Below are 17,471 nucleotides of genomic sequence, written 5' to 3' on the forward strand. Positions count from 1 at the left end.
ATTGATAGCCTTGATTTCTTCTCCTGAAAACTATCTCTTCCTATCCTTCGACCATTTGTCAAATGGGGAATGGTTCATATTTTTATAAATTTGGGTCAGTTCCTTATGTATTTGAGAAATGATACCTTTATCAGAGAAAGTTCATGTTAAAATTTTCCCCAATGAACTATTTTCCTTCTAATTTTGATTGCCTCCACTTTGGATAAACAAAATGTTTTAATTTTGTGAAACCAAAATTATCCATTTTATTTCCCATAATCCTATCTCTTGTTTGGTCACCAACTCTTCCCTTATTCACAGGTCTGACAGATACATTTTTCCATGCTCCCCTAATTTACTTATGATGTCATCTATAATGCCTAAATCGTTTCTCTATTTAGACATTATCTTGGTTGTCAAAGGTTATGATTTTATATTGATTAGCATGAAAAAATTTAATAATAATAATGATTTGGTTTCTAGAAATCCTTTTCACAGGTTGGTTCTGGGCATGGGAAAACGGTGAAAACAAAGTAACAGAAGTCATCCATCAATCATGACAGGTCCTGCCCTGAATTGTGTTTGTCTGTGTTAAATGAAGTGTATCAGTCTAATTTGTAACCTCACAGGACACTTACTTGGGTGGTTACAAGTAGTGGAATGGCTGCATTGTCCTTCAACATAGGTTTGTCCTCAAGCCCCAAATCTGATTATTCTATGATCCAGCTTCCCACCTTTGATCAAGTCTAAAAATTACTCCAAGGAATGGAGTGATACCATGATTTTAGAGACAGCTTGGCAACCTGGACATGACAAAACGGGTCAGAGACACAGTGCCAGTAAATCATTGAGTGGTTTATTAATTACTTTCTTCATAAGGAAACGATTTGTAAACCATGGGATAACTCTATTCCTTGGAGCTCCACCTTGCTGTTATGGAGCAGATATTGGAGCCGTAAGTGGGCAGGTGGATCACTTTTGGGGCTTGAGTGATCTCTCCAGGACAAGTCCACCTTGCAGAACAATACAACCAATATATCACTTGTGACCATCCAAACAGGAGTCCTGCGGGAATTTGGGGGTTATAGTACAGTACAAATTATACGGATAATACACTTCACTTAACACAGACAAGCACAATTCAGGGCAGGGACTGTCATGATTGATAGTTGACTTCTATTACTTTTTTTTTTCACCATTTTCCCAGGCCCAGAGCCTGCCTGTGAAAAGGATTTCTAAAAATGAAATTATTATTTTAAAATTCATTTCACATCTTTTGATATGGTGTATGGTGTGAGATGTTGGTCCTTGTCTAGTTTCTGCCAAACTGCTTTCAAGTTTTCTCAGCAATTTTTGTCAAATGGTGAGTTCTTACCCCAAAAGCTTGAATCTTTGAGTTTGTCAAACTCTAGATTATATTGTTCAATTACTAGCCGTGTGACCCTGGGCAAATCATTTAACCTTGTTGAGCTCAGTTTCTTTATCTGGACAATGGGAATAATAGCTATTATTATATCAACCTTCTAGAGTTGTAAGGATGAAATGAGATAAATTATTTATATGGAAAGCCTTTTGCAAACCTTAAAGCACCAGAAAAATGTTTTAGTTGTGTTGCAATTACAGCTTTTAGGGGTGCCTGCCATTTTGATTCTTCCAAAAACTAGGTCCTGATTTGTTCAACTAGGAACCAACTCCAACGTCCCTTTAATTCCTGAATCTTCTACCCTTCCCCCAGTTACCTTATATGCCTTTTGTATTTCCTCATACATGTACATGGCTCTTTTCCCCAACAGAATATAAAGATCCTGGAAGACAGAGGTTTTGTTTAGCACATAGTAGGTGCTTTTCATTTTTTTTGGTCTTTGTATCTCTAGCACCTAGCACATGATAGACCTTTAATAAATATTTGTTAATTGATTGACTATTGATGCTTGTGACTGACTGGATTGATGGAGAAGTAGGTTCTCCTGAGTAATTGAAAAAGATAAGCTCTTTCCACCCCCTTCATTTTCCTCTGGCCCTTTAAACATGTATTTTGGGGTCTTTGCAGCTTCTTCTTCTCTCTCTCTCTCTCTCTCTCTCTCTCTCTCATCTTCTTTCTCTTCCTCTCTCCTCCCTTCTTTTTTCCCTCTCCTTTTTCTGTTCTCACTATTTACATCTCCTTCACTGCCTTCTCTCTACATCTATTCTCTTCTCTTTCCTTCTCGTCTCTCATCTCTCGCTCTCCATTTTTGTTTCTCCTTTTTCTCTTTCTCACTTCTCTTTCTCCCTCTCCCTTTTCCTCCATCATTCCCTTCTCTCTTCTCTCCCCCCCACCAAGGACTTATTTCCTATTCCCATTCTGATTTTCCAGAGCCCTAGCCATTTTGAATAAGTCTGAATGAATTCTTGTACATCCCATTCTACCACCTGGTTTTCTTTTGGAGAGAAGAGGGCGATCTGCCCAAGGTCATGTCCTTGTCCCATCAAGTCAATTTTATAAATCCGGTCCTCTCCACCTACCCATTCATTCAAAAAGATGCCTCAACTTCATTTCCACTCAATCTTCCATTGGCAAGGCTGCCTGATCACAGTAGTTTTAACTTTTCCTTGTTCTTCCATGTCTTTTTGGCCCAGGAAGGTAGTTAATGATAAACTCCCATCTGAAATGCATTAGCCTAGTTCAGATTTAAAGGGGCATCAGGAAAACGTCTACACTTTTAAAAAAAATCAGATTATTTTGGTGGTCACTTTATTCTAATACTCCAACCCAAGGCAATGCACCTCAGGGGAAGTAGCCACAAAAATAAAGTATTTTTGTAATGGAAACAACCATTTTTTAGATTATATGTTGGTTTTTTTCCCCAATGGGAAAGCTTAGTAAATTATTTTACATAATGATTAAATCAGTAGCTGATATAACTATCCCAGGACAAAAATGTAACAGATCATATGGATGACCCAGACACTGAATAGTCACGATCTTGTGACCTGAATCTGAAGCTCAGGCTGTTAATCAGAGAACTCAGAGGCCATGGTCAAAAATACCCTAATTTTATGACTTCAATAACTAAGAACTAAGGTGTGTTTTAAGGTACAACAAAAAAGAATATAGTACTGGCTTCAGAAGTCATAGGTTCAAATCTTGGCCTAGCTACCAAAGATCTCTGTAAATGAGAGGATTGGACTAGATGACCTCAAAGGTGGAGGATTTGCATATTCAGTGATTGGAGAACTTTCTGCAGTGTTCTCCTATCCCCTTCTAGATCCCACCTCTCTTTAAGGTTCAGTTCAAATCTGGCCTCCCCCAGGTCACTTTCTCAGGCATTCATTTTGGGTCCAGTCTGAGCTCTTCCCCAAACTCACAGTATGTATCATGTCAACCTTTTATTTGGTGATTAGCCAGTTCTGTCTCGGAACATCTCTTACTTAAGAAAGCTTGGATTTCTTGAATGATTTGCCTTTCTCACTGGTATATAAACTTCCAGAGGCCAGAGATGGTCTTCTAGCCCTCTATATCCCACCCAGCTCTAGAATTCTAGACTTGAAAGGAATTTTAGAAGTCACTCTGTCCAACCCTTTTGGTCAACTGAGCTTAAGTTAGAGACTGGTTTTATTAATTCCATCATGCCTTATAAATGGTCTTATCTCAGGTGGAGAAACTGTTTTAAAAGCATTTTTTTACTGCAGTGAGTTGCAGAAATCAAAACAAGAATCAAATAACAAGCATTTATTAAGCACCTACTATAGGTCAGACATGTGCAAAGCACTCGACAAATATTATCTTGCTTGGCCCTCCAACACTGGGAAATAGGTGCAATTATCATCGTCCCCATTTTACAGTTGATGAAATTGGGCCAGAAAGAGGATAGGATGTGCCCGATTGTCACAAAGCCAGTGTCTAAGGCAGGATTTGAACGCAGGATTTCCTAATTCCGGGTTGGGTTTTTCTATCCACTGGATCACCTATCTGCAGGAAGAGGAGTAATAGATAAAAAAAAAAGTTGGGAAAATGTATTTGGGCCAGGTTAAAGGCTTTAAAAAAACAAGAGTATTTCTATTTGATTCCAAAGGCAATAGGGAGTCACTGAGTTTAAGGGGTGACAGCATCAGATCTGTACTTGAGCATCTCCAGTCCTCCGATGGATTAGAGGAGGTTGAAACTTGAAATAGGGAAACCACCTAAGAAGCTACTGAATTAGCCCAGGTGAAAGGCAATGAGGCCTGAACTAAGACAAGAGATGTTGTGAGTGGAGAGAAGGGCAGAGATGTGAGAAATATTGTGCAACAATTTGTCACTGATTAGATACATGGGAGCAAAGGAGAGTGAAGAGTTGAGAATGATGATGATGTGAACCTGAATGGCTGGAGAAATAACAGTCCCCTTGACAGAAATAGAGAAATCTGGTAGAAGGATGAGTGTAGAGGACAGACGACTATTCAGATTTGAAGGTGTTGCTTTTGAGATTCCTATGAGCTCCTCATCCATTAGGTAGCTGGAAATGTGTGATTAGAGTTCAAGACAGAGGTTAGGGTGACTCTATAGACCCAAGAAGTCACCTGGGGAGAGATGACAATTAATTCATGGGAAATGATGAGATTACTCCATGAGAAGAACATAGAGAGGAGGCCCTGAGGGGCGGCTAGGTGGAACAGTGGATAGAGCAGTAGCCCTGGAGTCAGGAGTAGGTGAGTTCAAATCCAGCCTCAGACACTTAATAATTACCCAGTTGTGTGGCCTTGGGCGAGCCACTTATCCCCATTACCTTCAAAAAAAAAAAAGGAAAGATAAAGAGAGGAGGGCCTAGAACAGAGCCTTGAGGGGCACTAATAATCGGTGGGTCTAACACAACATGATGGTCCAGCAAATAAGAAGAGTGGTGAGAGACTTGTAGGAGAACTAAAGGAAGTGCCATGAAAACTAAGAAAGCAGAGTAAATGCTGCAGAAATGAATGAAAACTGGGGGGAAAAAAGGCCATCAGCTGTGGCAAGTAGGAAATCATTGGTAATTGTGGACAGGGCAGTTTCCACTTGAAAGATGAATTCAGAAGACAGACTGCAAAGGATTAAGGAAAGAGATGTGGAAATAAGGAATGAGGAAATAGAGGCAAAATGGTTCGGGACAGCTCTTTCTACAAATTTGACCAGGAAAGGGAGGAGACCCATAGGCCAATAGCTGTAAGCTATTAAGAATCTTAGAGTCTAGTGAGTTTTTCCAAGATGGGGGGAGACTTAGGTATGTTTGAAGGCAAAAGAAGAGGACCCAGTAAATACGGAAAAATTGAAGACCAGAGAAGACTCCTGGGCGGGAGGTGCATTTTGCTGGAAAAGATTAGAGGGGATGGGACAAAGAGTACATGTAGAAGATCCTGGCAAAGAGAAGGTCACTTCATAAAATATGGAGTAAAGGAGAAGTTGGAGGCTGAGGTAAAGGGATTCTAAGGTATGAAAAAGGGGAAAAGAAGGAACCCACAGTGAATACCCTCTACTTTCTCAGCAAAGTTTGAAATGAGGACTTAATTCAGAGGGTGGGTATGAGAGGCTTCAAAAGAAAAAGTGATCTGGAAGAAATTCTAGCGAGAGAGCAATAATCCATCAGGAAGGAATAACAGGATTGCCTTCTTATCCTGAGAGCTCAGTTAGGATTAAGTAACTTAAATTTATGGTTGGCTACACCCAGTTTCTACATATCACTCCTCATAGTTCCAATCAGTGCCATCACAGGGGTAGGTTTGGATTTTTAAAATACTAATTAAAGGTTGGGTCCCTTTATTTATTTCTAAAGATGCTTACCATTTTCTGGCTGCCTTCCAAATACAGGAAAATGGATTTCTTCTTACTTCATAAGACTTTGATTAAGAAATGAGTTCTTTCCTCTTATTTGTAATTCCTCTTACATAAAATGACTAATATGTAAATATGTTAAAAAAAAACTGCTTGCCACCATGGGAAGGGAAAAGGGAAGGGAGGGTAGTTGAAAAATGTGTAACTCAAAAATTTGCAAAAGGATGAATGTTGAAAAAGTACCATAGCCTGTAATTGGAAAAATTAAACAAAATTTGAATTAAAAAAAAAGTTCTTTTGAGAGTTGATTCTAACTTAACAGCTCATGTTGTTGGCATTACTGGGCAACCACTTTCACAAGTATATTCTTTTTTTTTTTTTTAAAGTTTTTGCAAGGCAATGGGGTTAAGTGGCTTGCCCAAGGCCACATAGCTAGGTAATTATTAAGTGTCTGAGGCCAGATTTGAACCCAGGTACTCCTGACTCCAGGGCTGGTGCTTTATCCACTGTACCACCTAGCCACCTCAAGTGTATTCTTTTTTAAAAACAAACTCTTCTTTTACAAAAATTATACTAAAGGAATTCTTGTGAATCTCCATACAGAGTGGCTGCTTTGGGGGTGTCTCTTATTACATGCTGAATTTTTGTCCCAAAATGACTATTTTGAAAAGGGAATGAGTCACATGGGTAATGAACTTGTATTAGTTATAGATTATATAATTAATCAATAAACATTTATTAAGCACCTACTGTTTGCCAGTCACTGTACTGAGTGGCTGGACAGTATCACTGAATAACAGAAATTCATTCAAAGTGCTAATCTGCAAATATTCCTGCTATCTCCAGTCCAATTCTGGGGATTAAAAAGGCCTTCCTGTTAGAGGTGGCCCATGATATGGATTTAAAGGATTCATTCAAAGAGGCAAAGATAAGGAAAGAGAGCATCCCCATCAGAAAGGATGGCCTAGCCAAAGGCCAGAGAGAGACCTGAGCTCAATAGAACAAGTAGCCCAGTGAACCTGGTGTGGGGAATGAGGGAAGGGGATTCACATGAAGTAAGGCTAAGAAGTAAGCCTGGAGCCAGATCACAGAGCTTTAAAGGCTAACAGAAGGAATTTGTTTTATACTGGGAGTAGTAGGCAGCCATTGAGGATCCTCGAGCAGAGGAATGGTGTGGTCAGGCTGGAGCTATGGAAGATGGACTGGAAAGAGGTGAAATTAGGAGCCAGGAATCCAATTCTGAAGTCACTGCAATCCCAGTAGCATGCTGTTATTATCTAAATACAGGGGTAAGGTCAGCAAAAATGTTGGCCTGAACAGAGAGCTGGGGCTCCTATATCTGATCAAGGATGTGTGTGTGAAATGAGGCCGTGGCACAACCCACTTTATTGACAGGCAAGACAATGAAAGAATTCAGCCTTCATATTTTTATTCCACAAAAGCAGTGCACAGCAATAAGAAGTTTTGTACATTTGTGGGAAAGTGAGACTGTGCATGTACCTCAATTAGCACCTAGAGAAATCGAGGAAATGAACCCTCAAAGAAAAAGAAGCCTCCTTCCAAAAAAGTCATCTGGGTCACAGATTATCTAAGAGCGGTGGCAGCAGCTGCTACGTCACTGAGTTAATGGCTTCATCTATTGGAGCATTTACGGGGACCAGTCCTCATGAAGACAAGCTGTGCGCCAGTGACAGCTTATACCAAGTGAATGAAGTTGTGAGGGGGGCAAACAGATGCATCACACCCGGGGCCTGAAATCACTGGGGGGGGGGGGGGGGCAAACCTGGAAGCTGTGCTAGTAGAAAAGCCTTGGGGGAATGAGGGAGCCATTCTTAATGATGGCATAACACTCATGGTGGATGTTACAGATACACAGAGAAGTCCTGCTGAGAAGACCCAAAAAGAAGTCAGAAAATACACCACTGAAACAAAGGCTTCCATCCTGTGGAGGCCTCACAGTTTCACAAAACAGCAAATTGTCAGGTTAAGACACACAGTGCCCGGAATGTACCATTTGGTGGTCAATGCTAGCTGATGACACAAAGGATGAGGTCTGATTTCTTATTCATAGAGCAGGGGGTGCAGGATGGCTGTCTTGGTCAGTCGATAAAAACAATGTCCAGGCCCAAATGACAAGCATGGCTAAGTAATTGTGACAATGGAAGAGTTCTCTGCAGGCCAAGATCATGAGCACTTTAGCCCAGGGCCAGAGGCATTATTGTCCCTTCCTGTCATGCCTATCCCAACATCATTCACCACTGCCCTTAAATCACCACAACCCAAGCCCTGGGCCGGCTGCCTCCATTTATCTTCTGCCCTGAAAAAAGGACACTCACACAAAGATGGGCTCATGTAAATGGTTCGAGCAACACCGTGAGTCAAAGTTTTTGATGGGCTACATAATAAACAGTGATATGACATGAGGTGAAGATAATCAATACTTTGATAAGGTCCTAGTTGGAATTTGGACCTCTCGGCTGACAGAATTACAAAGTCAGAATGGCAACTGTGCTACAAAATGGACTAGTCTTGGACACCTGAATATCTAAATTCATCAGATTCATTTAAAAGGGTTAAACAAAAAATGAATGGGGGCTTTTAAGAAGGCAGACAGTCACATATCATTTTACACTAAGAACATAAACTTACACACTGCCATGCACAACAGAAGGACCAACTTCCTTTACATATTTACAACTCTACACATTTACTTATCAATATATTTTCCATCTTTATAATTACAAAATAACCTCAAACGTGGGACAGTAGTACCATTGAGTTCGCTCTCAAACATACATGACCTTGCACTTGTCTTCTTATGTTTAAAGTAATGATTTAACCAAAAACAAATCATAGTGCATGCTTGGGAGGAAGCATTGAGGAAAAAAATCTGTTAATGATGCTAGTGTTTCTTAAAAATGACAACGGCTTTGTGTAGAAAAGGCAGGTTTCATTAAAAAAATACACAAAAGCCTCATAAGAACCTATTTTAATAACTAAAATAAATAGTATTTATTACACATTTACCCAGCCCCCCCAACTGTACCTTGAAAAATGTACTTCTTTAACCTTCCTAAGTTTGTCCTTCCTTCTAGGCTGGCTTCCAATCAGCAGGAAGTAATACAGCCTAAATGGGGTCTAGTTCCCAGCCAACACTTCCCAGGTAAATGGGCATCATCCTGCATAGACCTGCGGCTGCAGGGGTGGGGGGAGTTTGTCATTTTCAACATTTTCAGAGTCAATGGCTGCTAAGGGTTGGCTTGGGGGCTTGATTTCCAGGGGATATTTCTCCACAATATCCTGAACCTCCTTTGCAATTCCATCAGTCCAGTCAATGAGGTCTTTTTCAAGCTTCTTGGCCTGACTCATGAGCTTTTCTTGTCTCTCATTCAGCTGAGAGAGAAGATCCAAGTTCTTATACATCTGTTTCACTCCTAGGCATGCATCAGGAGGCCAGTGCTCAGACTCTTGCTTCTTGGGAGAAGTCTGGCCAGACATGTAGCGATCAAAGTCCTCCTGACTTAAATTCAAAGACTGAGCATCCAGTTTCTCAATGAAAGCCACTGCACAGCACTGCAAAAGGAGAGAGAGGGGGGGTGGTGACTGTGAGCCCAAGCAGCAAGGCAGAACCCCAGTCTGACAAGAAGGCTTCTCTTTGACCCGAGGGAGGGAGGGGGCTCCATGATGCTGGGAGACCGAAGGGTTTTTCTTCTCTGAAAACCCACAGCTAGCTCCTTAACTGTAGATTGCACAGGTGGCAATGCTTTCCACTGGTCAGTCATGTAATGAGCTAGATGCACCCAGACCAGGGAGGGCATCTATCCAGAAATCCCCTGCCCTCCTTCCCAACTGGGGTTCACAATTCCCCATTCCCATTCATGCCCACAGAGTTGTCTTTCTTTCAATGTGTCTCCACTCCCCAACCTCCTAGTCCCTTCAGAAGTTTCCTCTTCTACCCATCAAATACTGATTGCTTTGCATAGTTACTCAGTGAATGGCCATAGCTCTCTGCATCTAAAATGTACAAGCTCTTCAAAGTCAGAAAAAGGCTCTTAATATAAAAGTAGTCATTGTACCCCCACAGCTTGGTACAGACCCCTTTACAGGGGTCAATGTTCAATAATCACTGGTGGAGTCTAAAAAGTCCTACTGAGCTCTGCCTTCCCTCAAGAATCTCAGTCCTCTGATCCCAGTAGGCTCCTGGCCCCATCCTTAACTTCTTAATAATCTCCAAAGCCCTGCATAATTCCCTGGGTTTTTTTCCCTTCCTCCTCTCCCTCCAAAATTAAACCCTGTGGAACAAGGACCATTGTCCCATGCAGACATGCCATTTGCCTACTGATAGTGAAATGAAGTATACATTTTTATTCCCATATGTGAAAAAGAAGATGAGGAAAGATCTGATTCCATTCCAGGCCAAACTTCCTTTTGAGAACTCAAGTCCCAAGACCTAAGTGCTGAGAAGGAAAGAGAACCAACTTTGCCAAGGTCAGCTTAGTCCATGATTCTGCCAAGACTGGCATTTTGGTACCACACCCTGAGGGCAGATGTCCAAGATTTGCCCTACCTGTTGCTGGAACATGGTCTCCTCCACTGAAGAACTATGAAATGGCTTAAATGCAGTAGCAACAGATGAGAGGCTGGATGTATTCTGCAACCTTCCCCAGCCCATGGGGATTAGGCTTCAATAACCACATGAGCTCTGGCTAAATAGTGGATGAGGAAGTATAGATGGTGAAGGGGAAAATCTCTATTACCAAGTGAGTGACAAAACACTGATCAAGAGAGAGCTGGGTTATCACCTCCCCATGAAAAGTGTTGACGGTTTACTCCCTGTTCACAGGGTTCCTTTGGTGGATCTCTTACCAGGCCTGTGCCCACCCAAACACCTACCAAATTGGTAAAATAGTAGCCATCCTCTCCAGTCATTAGTCGACTTGGATTACAGAAACGGGTGATATACTGGATGTTGGACTGAAGGCGTGGAGGGTTGCCCTTTAGAACGATGTAGATGAGGGTGGGTAAGAAGTCGTCAGCAGACGCTGGCTCATTCTTGGTGATCTTGATAGCATTGAAGATATGTTTGCTGCATCGGGTAATACAGGCCAGTTTGTCTCGGGGGACACGCTTGGAATCCATCTCAATGATGTCTACAGAGCAGAAAAGATGTTGCCTCCAATTAAGAGATTCCTGTATGAGTTGCATCTTGTCTCAAGCTCACCCCACTTTAAACCAAACCCTAGACAAGTTAGTAGATAATCATTTGCTCTAAAAGAATTAATCATTGGTTAAAGCTCATTGTTGTTAAGGGGATTCCTTTCATCAAAGAGTTCTGATGCATCTGATGCTTAGAATCCAACACACATATCTACACTTTCCCCAGCCGTGCCAGGCCATATTAGATTGGACAGCTCTTCATTGTGTATATACATACCTTACATATAGCTACTACATAAAACAAAGTGGTTTGCCTTTAATAACATAACCACAAAATAAAAATCCTTTTTCAGTAATCAGTCCATTCAGATCTAAACTGGTGAAGAGCCTAAAGGAGTAGGTTTGTCACCATGCTGTCTCTAAACATGTAAAATATGATTTAAAATGGTTTTTCTTTTTTTTTCACTATGCACTTAAATTCTTTTTTTTTTTTTGCAAGGCAGTGGGATTAAGTGGCTTGCCCAAGGCCACACAGCTAGGTAATTATTAAGTATCTGAGGCCAGATTTGAACTCAGGTACTCCTGACTCCAGGGTTGGTGCTCTATCCACTGTGTCACCTAGCCGCCCCTTATGGACATAAATTCAACCTACACAAATATTTCCATATATGACAAACAACAGAAAAAGAAGCTGCCTTGATGACTTTTGGAAGACTGGTGAACCCAGTGGTGCAGCAAAGAGCCATCAAGGAAGCCAGGATCATGGACTTGTTGGCTGCACTTAGGAGGCAATTTTTGCTTTGCTGCCACAAATGGCACCAGCAAAAGGACTGAGGATGACTGGGGATGGTTTATCATAACTCCTAACTGCTGCCAGAAAAAGGATGCCATGAGTTCATCATCACCTGCACTCATGCAGATGCCCCTGCTGCATCAGGCACTTTTCCTGGGAATGTTAGCCCCCATTAGGCAGGGCAGCTGAGCAGCCAGAGCACCCTGGTCCCTGCACCATGTCTGGAGAACTTGCATTTATTTACCAGCTGCTCAGTTCAATGGATGAGAAAGAAACGAGCAGCTGCGGCAACAAAGATTGGATGTGAGGATGTGCCTTCCAAGGGTTGGGGAGCCCTCCAATGGGGTAGTCTCACTCCCCAGTAGGAAGACTGTGAGTCACTTCAGCCCACCCTCTCTGGCAAGGCAAACCTTGTGTCTCCTTCACTGACCTGTGATGGCTTTTACTACCATGTCGGAGACTTCTGGTATCTCTTCATTAACAGGGACACAAAGCATCTGTGGAGTAACCCAGTGCAAGGCTCTAGAAAGAGAAAGAAATTAACGGAAATGTGCCACGCCTTGGAAGTTTCTTTAGTGTCTAGGTGGGCAAATAAGCGTTCTGGTTTCTTCAGTTAAGGAAAAGTAAGAGGTTATGCCATCTAATTGGGCAATCCAGGAGTCAAGCCAGAGTCTTGGCCAGTGTCAATGCTCTAAAATTATTTGTTGTCTGACCAACCCATATTCTGATCAGAGTACTTAAAATACCAAAAGCTTGCCAATAACAAATGTGAACATTTACTAGGCAAAATGACATTATCCCAGAGTAGGCTGAGAATTATTTGTGAAGGTTTTGACAAAGGCTGCCAATGATGACAGAAGTAATAACACTGGGCTTCTCACAGTTAACTAAAAGACAGGCCCAGCATGCAGAAAACTTGGGTTCTAATGCCAGTTCTGCCTCCCCACAGCAAGTCACTGCTGACGAGGACCCAAGTTGTTTTCTCTGTGCTGTGTCACTAAGTGACTTGGCTGAGTGAGGAGCAGAGCTTGTGGAGCAGGCAGTGTGTGTGTAAACAAAGCCCCAGCCTCATGGCCTCCTCGATGCTGAGGGAAATGAGAGACTTCAGCGTGAAGACAGGAAGACTCCATGACAGGCATTCTTTGTGACTCATTCCAGGCTGGCATGACAGTCCAGACCCTCCTCTTCCCTAGCCCTCTCCCAGAGGTACCTTCCCTAAATTCAAAAATTGATTCCTTGATTCCTCCTCTAAAGAAAGAGGTCAGACTAAATTGAAGGTTCTTCTTGTGCTCCAAGCCATGGAGCCCCTGACAGCTGTCAGTCTGGTGAAGCCTGTGAACCCCAGGCTTTCAATGGGTAAAATAAAAGACATATGCTTGCTGAGGACACGAGCTAGGTTGAGATGTGATCACTAACAAGTTCCTAAGTTCCATTCTAAGCTGTCAGGACTGACCTTGGGGCCTGCTGTTAGGAGGGAGACTTCTGGAAGTTCGGGGGTAAGATATTGGAATGGGAGACCCAGGAGAGTGTTGCGCACAGGTCACACTCTGCATGCCGTAGGTGAGCCCCAGGATCAGGTGGATGAGCAGGGAACCCTGACCCCTCCCTTTAGATGTCCATCACTCCTGGGATTGGACTTCAGAAGTCCTTCAGTGTTTCCCCAGGGCAGGGGAAGCGTAGCCTCAGCTGCTGCTTAGCACTTTCCCACCTGGTCCATGTTCATTCTAAGAGCCTCGGTTCCCTCCAGCTCCTCAGACTAAGAAGACACCCACCTGATCCGCTTCTGAACAGCCAGGTCCTTCTTCTCATCATCAGTCGTTTCCGGACAAAAAACACATTTGTACAGGCGCGTCATGACATACTTCTCAATCTGATCCATTGTCTTCTCCATTTTCTCTGGGGGCACTGGGGAATGTACATGTTCACATCTATTAGAAATCCCAGGGCAAGCAGAGGCCTTTTTGTTAGTATTCCCTCAGGAGCTAAAAGTGCCATGATATCCCCAACCTGGTGTAACCAAAGAGTACTGTTAAAGATGAAGGAGAGGTTTGGCGGTGACATAGTCTGGGATTAAACCTGCCCAGGTGAACATGAGTAACATATAGACACCCCCTCCACACATACACAATCCTACACACATATGTGCTCTCCTTCTTTACATGACCTGAGCTCTTCAGACTGAGCTTTAAAGGATTTTTCCTCCTAGTTTAACCTGCTTTGATTTGTGGGATTAGGAACAGATGAACGTGGTGGGCTTGTGGGGAGCTACCCTCCCACTTAAGAGAAACATTACAGTTGGCAGAGGAGACTGGCCTGAGTCTGGGTCTTCCTCTCATGTCTGCCTGAATGTGTGCATCTGCTTGAAAGACCAACACATGTATACCCTAGCTCAACAACTCTCAAATGCTTTGAGATCAATTCCTTCCTCTTCCACCGATTTACTGTGATCAAGTGATAAATGCGGCTGTCCTGGTCAGTTCATCCGGTTACACTTTAAGACAAAGGGTCTGATGCTGACCCCAGAAAACATTAGTGGCTTCTAAAAGACTAGGAAGAAGACCCTGTGGCTTCCCCCACAGTGCTCAGCAGTCACCCAACGAACATTCTGGAATGAGCTAATGGGGGGAGAATAGAGACAGAAGCCAGGCTGTTACCTTTCCCCCGAGTCTGCAACCTCTCAGCCACATTCTGGTAAAAATCCTGGGCACATTCTGACTGCTCCTCGATACTCAGCTCCTACAAGAGAGTTCAGATGAGACACAATCAGACAAGGCTGGCTGCACAGCTCCAGGACACTGGCACCAGCACTGCCAACAAGGACCCAAGTTGTTTTCTCTGTGTTGTGTCACTTGGCTGAGTGAGGAGCAGAGCTTGTGGAGCAGGCAGTGTGTGAGTGTAAACAAAGGCCCGGCCTCATGGCCTCCTCAATGCTGAGGGAAATGAGAGACTTCAACGTGAAGACAGGAAGACTCCATGACAGGCATTCTTCATGACTCATCCCAGGCTGGCATGACAGCCCAGACCCTCCTCTTCCCTAGCCCTCTCCCAGAGGTACTCAGAGGTACCTCCCCTAAACTCAATAATTACAAAGGTAGAGGGAGTAACTGTCAGCTGTAGTGGAGTCAGACACCAGTTCACGGGGAGGTAAACTGAGGTGGCACCTTCTGATCAAACACAAAGCAGGCAGCCAGACTGCTGCCATTCATTGGGCAGAGAGAGATGCCAAGGGCTAGATGGAAAAAGTGAAGAGTTATTTATTCAGTATTTCCTGAGGACTAGATACCAGCCAGGTGCTGGAGAGACAGCCATAATAGGAAGAGGATAACAAAACACCCTGTTCACAAATAAATAAATAAATATAGGCTCCAAGCAAACTGAATACACAGACAAATGGGGGATGGGAGCAGGAATAGAGACTGAAACAGCCTTCAGAGCAAGGGAGGCAGGGAGACAGCCCTAGAGTTTAGCCTAAGATTTCACCAGAGACCCCAAGGGATACAGAAGTCTAGACTTGAGGGCAATCTGGGCAAAGTTCTGAGGAAGGACTCGAGGGCCTAGCAGAAGCTCCCCCAGACTTCCTGGGCTTCCTAAACTAGACTAAACATCAGAGGGATCACATGGGCTTCTCCCTTGTTCTTCTATTTGCCCATCCCTGGTCCTGGTAGCTGATATCCCTAGAAGCTCAGTTTGGTTCTGCAATGATTTCAGAGTGACCTTGGACACAAGTCATTTCTCAGGGCCTCAGTATCTTCTAAAAAAACGAGGCTCTGGGTCAAATGAGCTATTAAACACTTTCAAGATCTAGGGATGTTCAGCATTTTAGCTCTTCTAGGCAACATTCACCCAACAAAATCCCCTCGAGGATGGCATGGAGTTTTCAATACCCATTCATGACTACAATACAACCCACATTGCCAAGGAGTGCAAAACAAATCCATGCAGGCAGGTCTCAGGAATGGGCCCTCAGCAGTCCATGAACTGGACACACCTGTGAGTGTGACCTGTCTGTTCTAGCAGATTTCCCAATCTGTACAATGGAAAGAAGTCTAAAAAGAGAGTCCGGGTCTTCCTCTGGCCCACCACCAAAGTGGACCATTGCTGGCACTGAGGACCCAAGGTCAGTTCTGAGAAAGTCAATGGAGGGGACAAGGAAATGCAGGTCACAGAGATCTGTTAGGAACTTGCTGCAGACATGCCTCAGTCCAGTGACCTCACTGCTAACATGGAACCCCAATGAACTTCAGATGCAGGCAGCAGAGGGTGTGAGAAAGAATATTGGGGCTCTGGCTCTCACTCTGCCACAGGCTTGCTGTGTGGCCATGGGCATCATAATCTGACCCAAGGTACCTTGCAATTCCAACATCTGACCTACCCAAATGTGAGTGGCAAGCACCTACCCGTTTGTGATGCATGGTTTCCAAAAAGATCTTGGTCTGCTTATAGATTTCTTGGCCTAATTTGTGGAAGGTCTTGAGAAATTCTATGAACTCCTTGGACACCCTGTCAGTCTCTAGGCTGGTCTGCCGGTTTATGGAAGGGCTGGCAGCCTTTGCCTCTTGGATCTCTGCTGGGAAGAGCAAACATCATCAGCACATCAAGTGAAATGATTCATGCAAGTCATTGTTTAAAGTCTTTAACTTAAAGCTAATGATGTTATTTATAACCCAGGTTAAAATGGAATTGAGACTTTTGGATGTCTACGCATCAGACAAATTGCCCACACCAAGCTGGACTTCCCCAAACAATAGTGGCCACAACTCCTGAATGAATGCACAATGGACCCAAGGCCAGGCTGCTGCAGGGCATTTGGGCTCCAGTCTCACTATGGGTGAGGCTTGCTGCTGCCGAGATCACTGGGACTCTCTGCCTTTAATCACTCACTCAGAAATGCTGAGATTCTGAAAAGCTAATTTTGTTCAAAAAAATAACTCTTCACAACCAGTCAATGGGCAAAGTGACAGTGGGCGGATGTGGGGAAGTACTTGAGAGAATTGTGGGCAGTTTGAGAAATAACTGGACCATCCTGGCCTCTCTCAATATCTACTATCCACTCCACCCCCTTACTTGACTGAAGAAACTGGATTTAAACCAGAGAGGTTTCTAATGAGCTCATTCACCTCTCAGAGACTGCCAGTCAGCCCCATTCAATAAGAAAGAATAAGCCCAAATGATTGATGTACATGAAGGTAATGAAAAATAAAGAGAGACTGAGAGGGGCTGGGGAGAGAGCAAAAACATTCAACCAAACTTTAACCCCTTCTCACCTCCTTTCCCCACCCCAAAAACAAACCTATTTCCACACGTAGGGAAAGGATTGATTTTCTAGGGAAAAGAGAAAGTCACAGTTTTTCCAGAGAAAAAGCACATCCTTCAACAAAATCTCAACTTGCTGGATCTTCCCAACAAAATTCTGCAACTTCCACCCCATTCCAAATGCAGAGGAACTATTTTGGGTAACTAGGGACACCCATCCGACAAGTATAGAAGTCCCTCTTATCCAGGAAGAAAAAGAATAAACTCATGAAGGCAATGTTTTCCCAAAGAAGCAAAATCAATCCACTCCCCCACTAGCTCATCTTTGGATGTTATACATGAAACTTGTTCTTAAACTTCAATAAAGGTTTAAGATAATAAAACTCAATTACAGTGATTTATTCAATGAAGGAATCATGTGTCAGCCAATTGGTGGATGATATACTCTAATAACTGAAGCCATCAAATTGAGAAATCTCTCTTCCTTGATAGACTATTAACTGACAATTAAGGTAATACAGCATT

General features: G+C 43.1%; 1 protein-coding gene across 6 annotated transcripts in view; it reads right to left on the reverse strand.

The window, feature by feature from the left end:
• Positions 1 to 2,879: 2,879 nt before the first annotated feature.
• RABGEF1 (RAB guanine nucleotide exchange factor 1) overlaps positions 2,880 to 17,471 on the reverse strand; it is a 43,805-nt gene continuing 29,213 nt past the window's right edge. For 4 of the 6 annotated variants that reach the window (XM_074189292.1, XM_074189294.1, XM_074189290.1 and 1 more), the window contains exons 4-9: positions 16,091 to 16,260; positions 14,348 to 14,429; positions 13,466 to 13,598; positions 12,124 to 12,215; positions 10,637 to 10,893; positions 2,881 to 9,316 (exon numbers count right to left, since the gene is read on the reverse strand). In XM_074189292.1, the coding sequence (XP_074045393.1) occupies positions 8,918 to 9,316; positions 10,637 to 10,893; positions 12,124 to 12,215; positions 13,466 to 13,598; positions 14,348 to 14,429; positions 16,091 to 16,260 (1,133 nt within the window). In that variant the 3' untranslated portion in view covers positions 2,881 to 8,917. Of the gene's footprint in view, positions 9,317 to 10,636; positions 10,894 to 12,123; positions 12,216 to 13,465; positions 13,599 to 14,347; positions 14,430 to 16,090; positions 16,261 to 17,471 lie in introns of all 6 variants that reach the window. The other 2 variants (XM_074189296.1, XM_074189291.1) reach the window with 2 other exon arrangements.

The sequence above is a fragment of the Macrotis lagotis genome, chromosome 5 (assembly GCF_037893015.1).
Source record: "Macrotis lagotis isolate mMagLag1 chromosome 5, bilby.v1.9.chrom.fasta, whole genome shotgun sequence".
In the NCBI taxonomy this organism is placed as follows: Eukaryota; Metazoa; Chordata; class Mammalia; order Peramelemorphia; family Peramelidae; genus Macrotis; species Macrotis lagotis.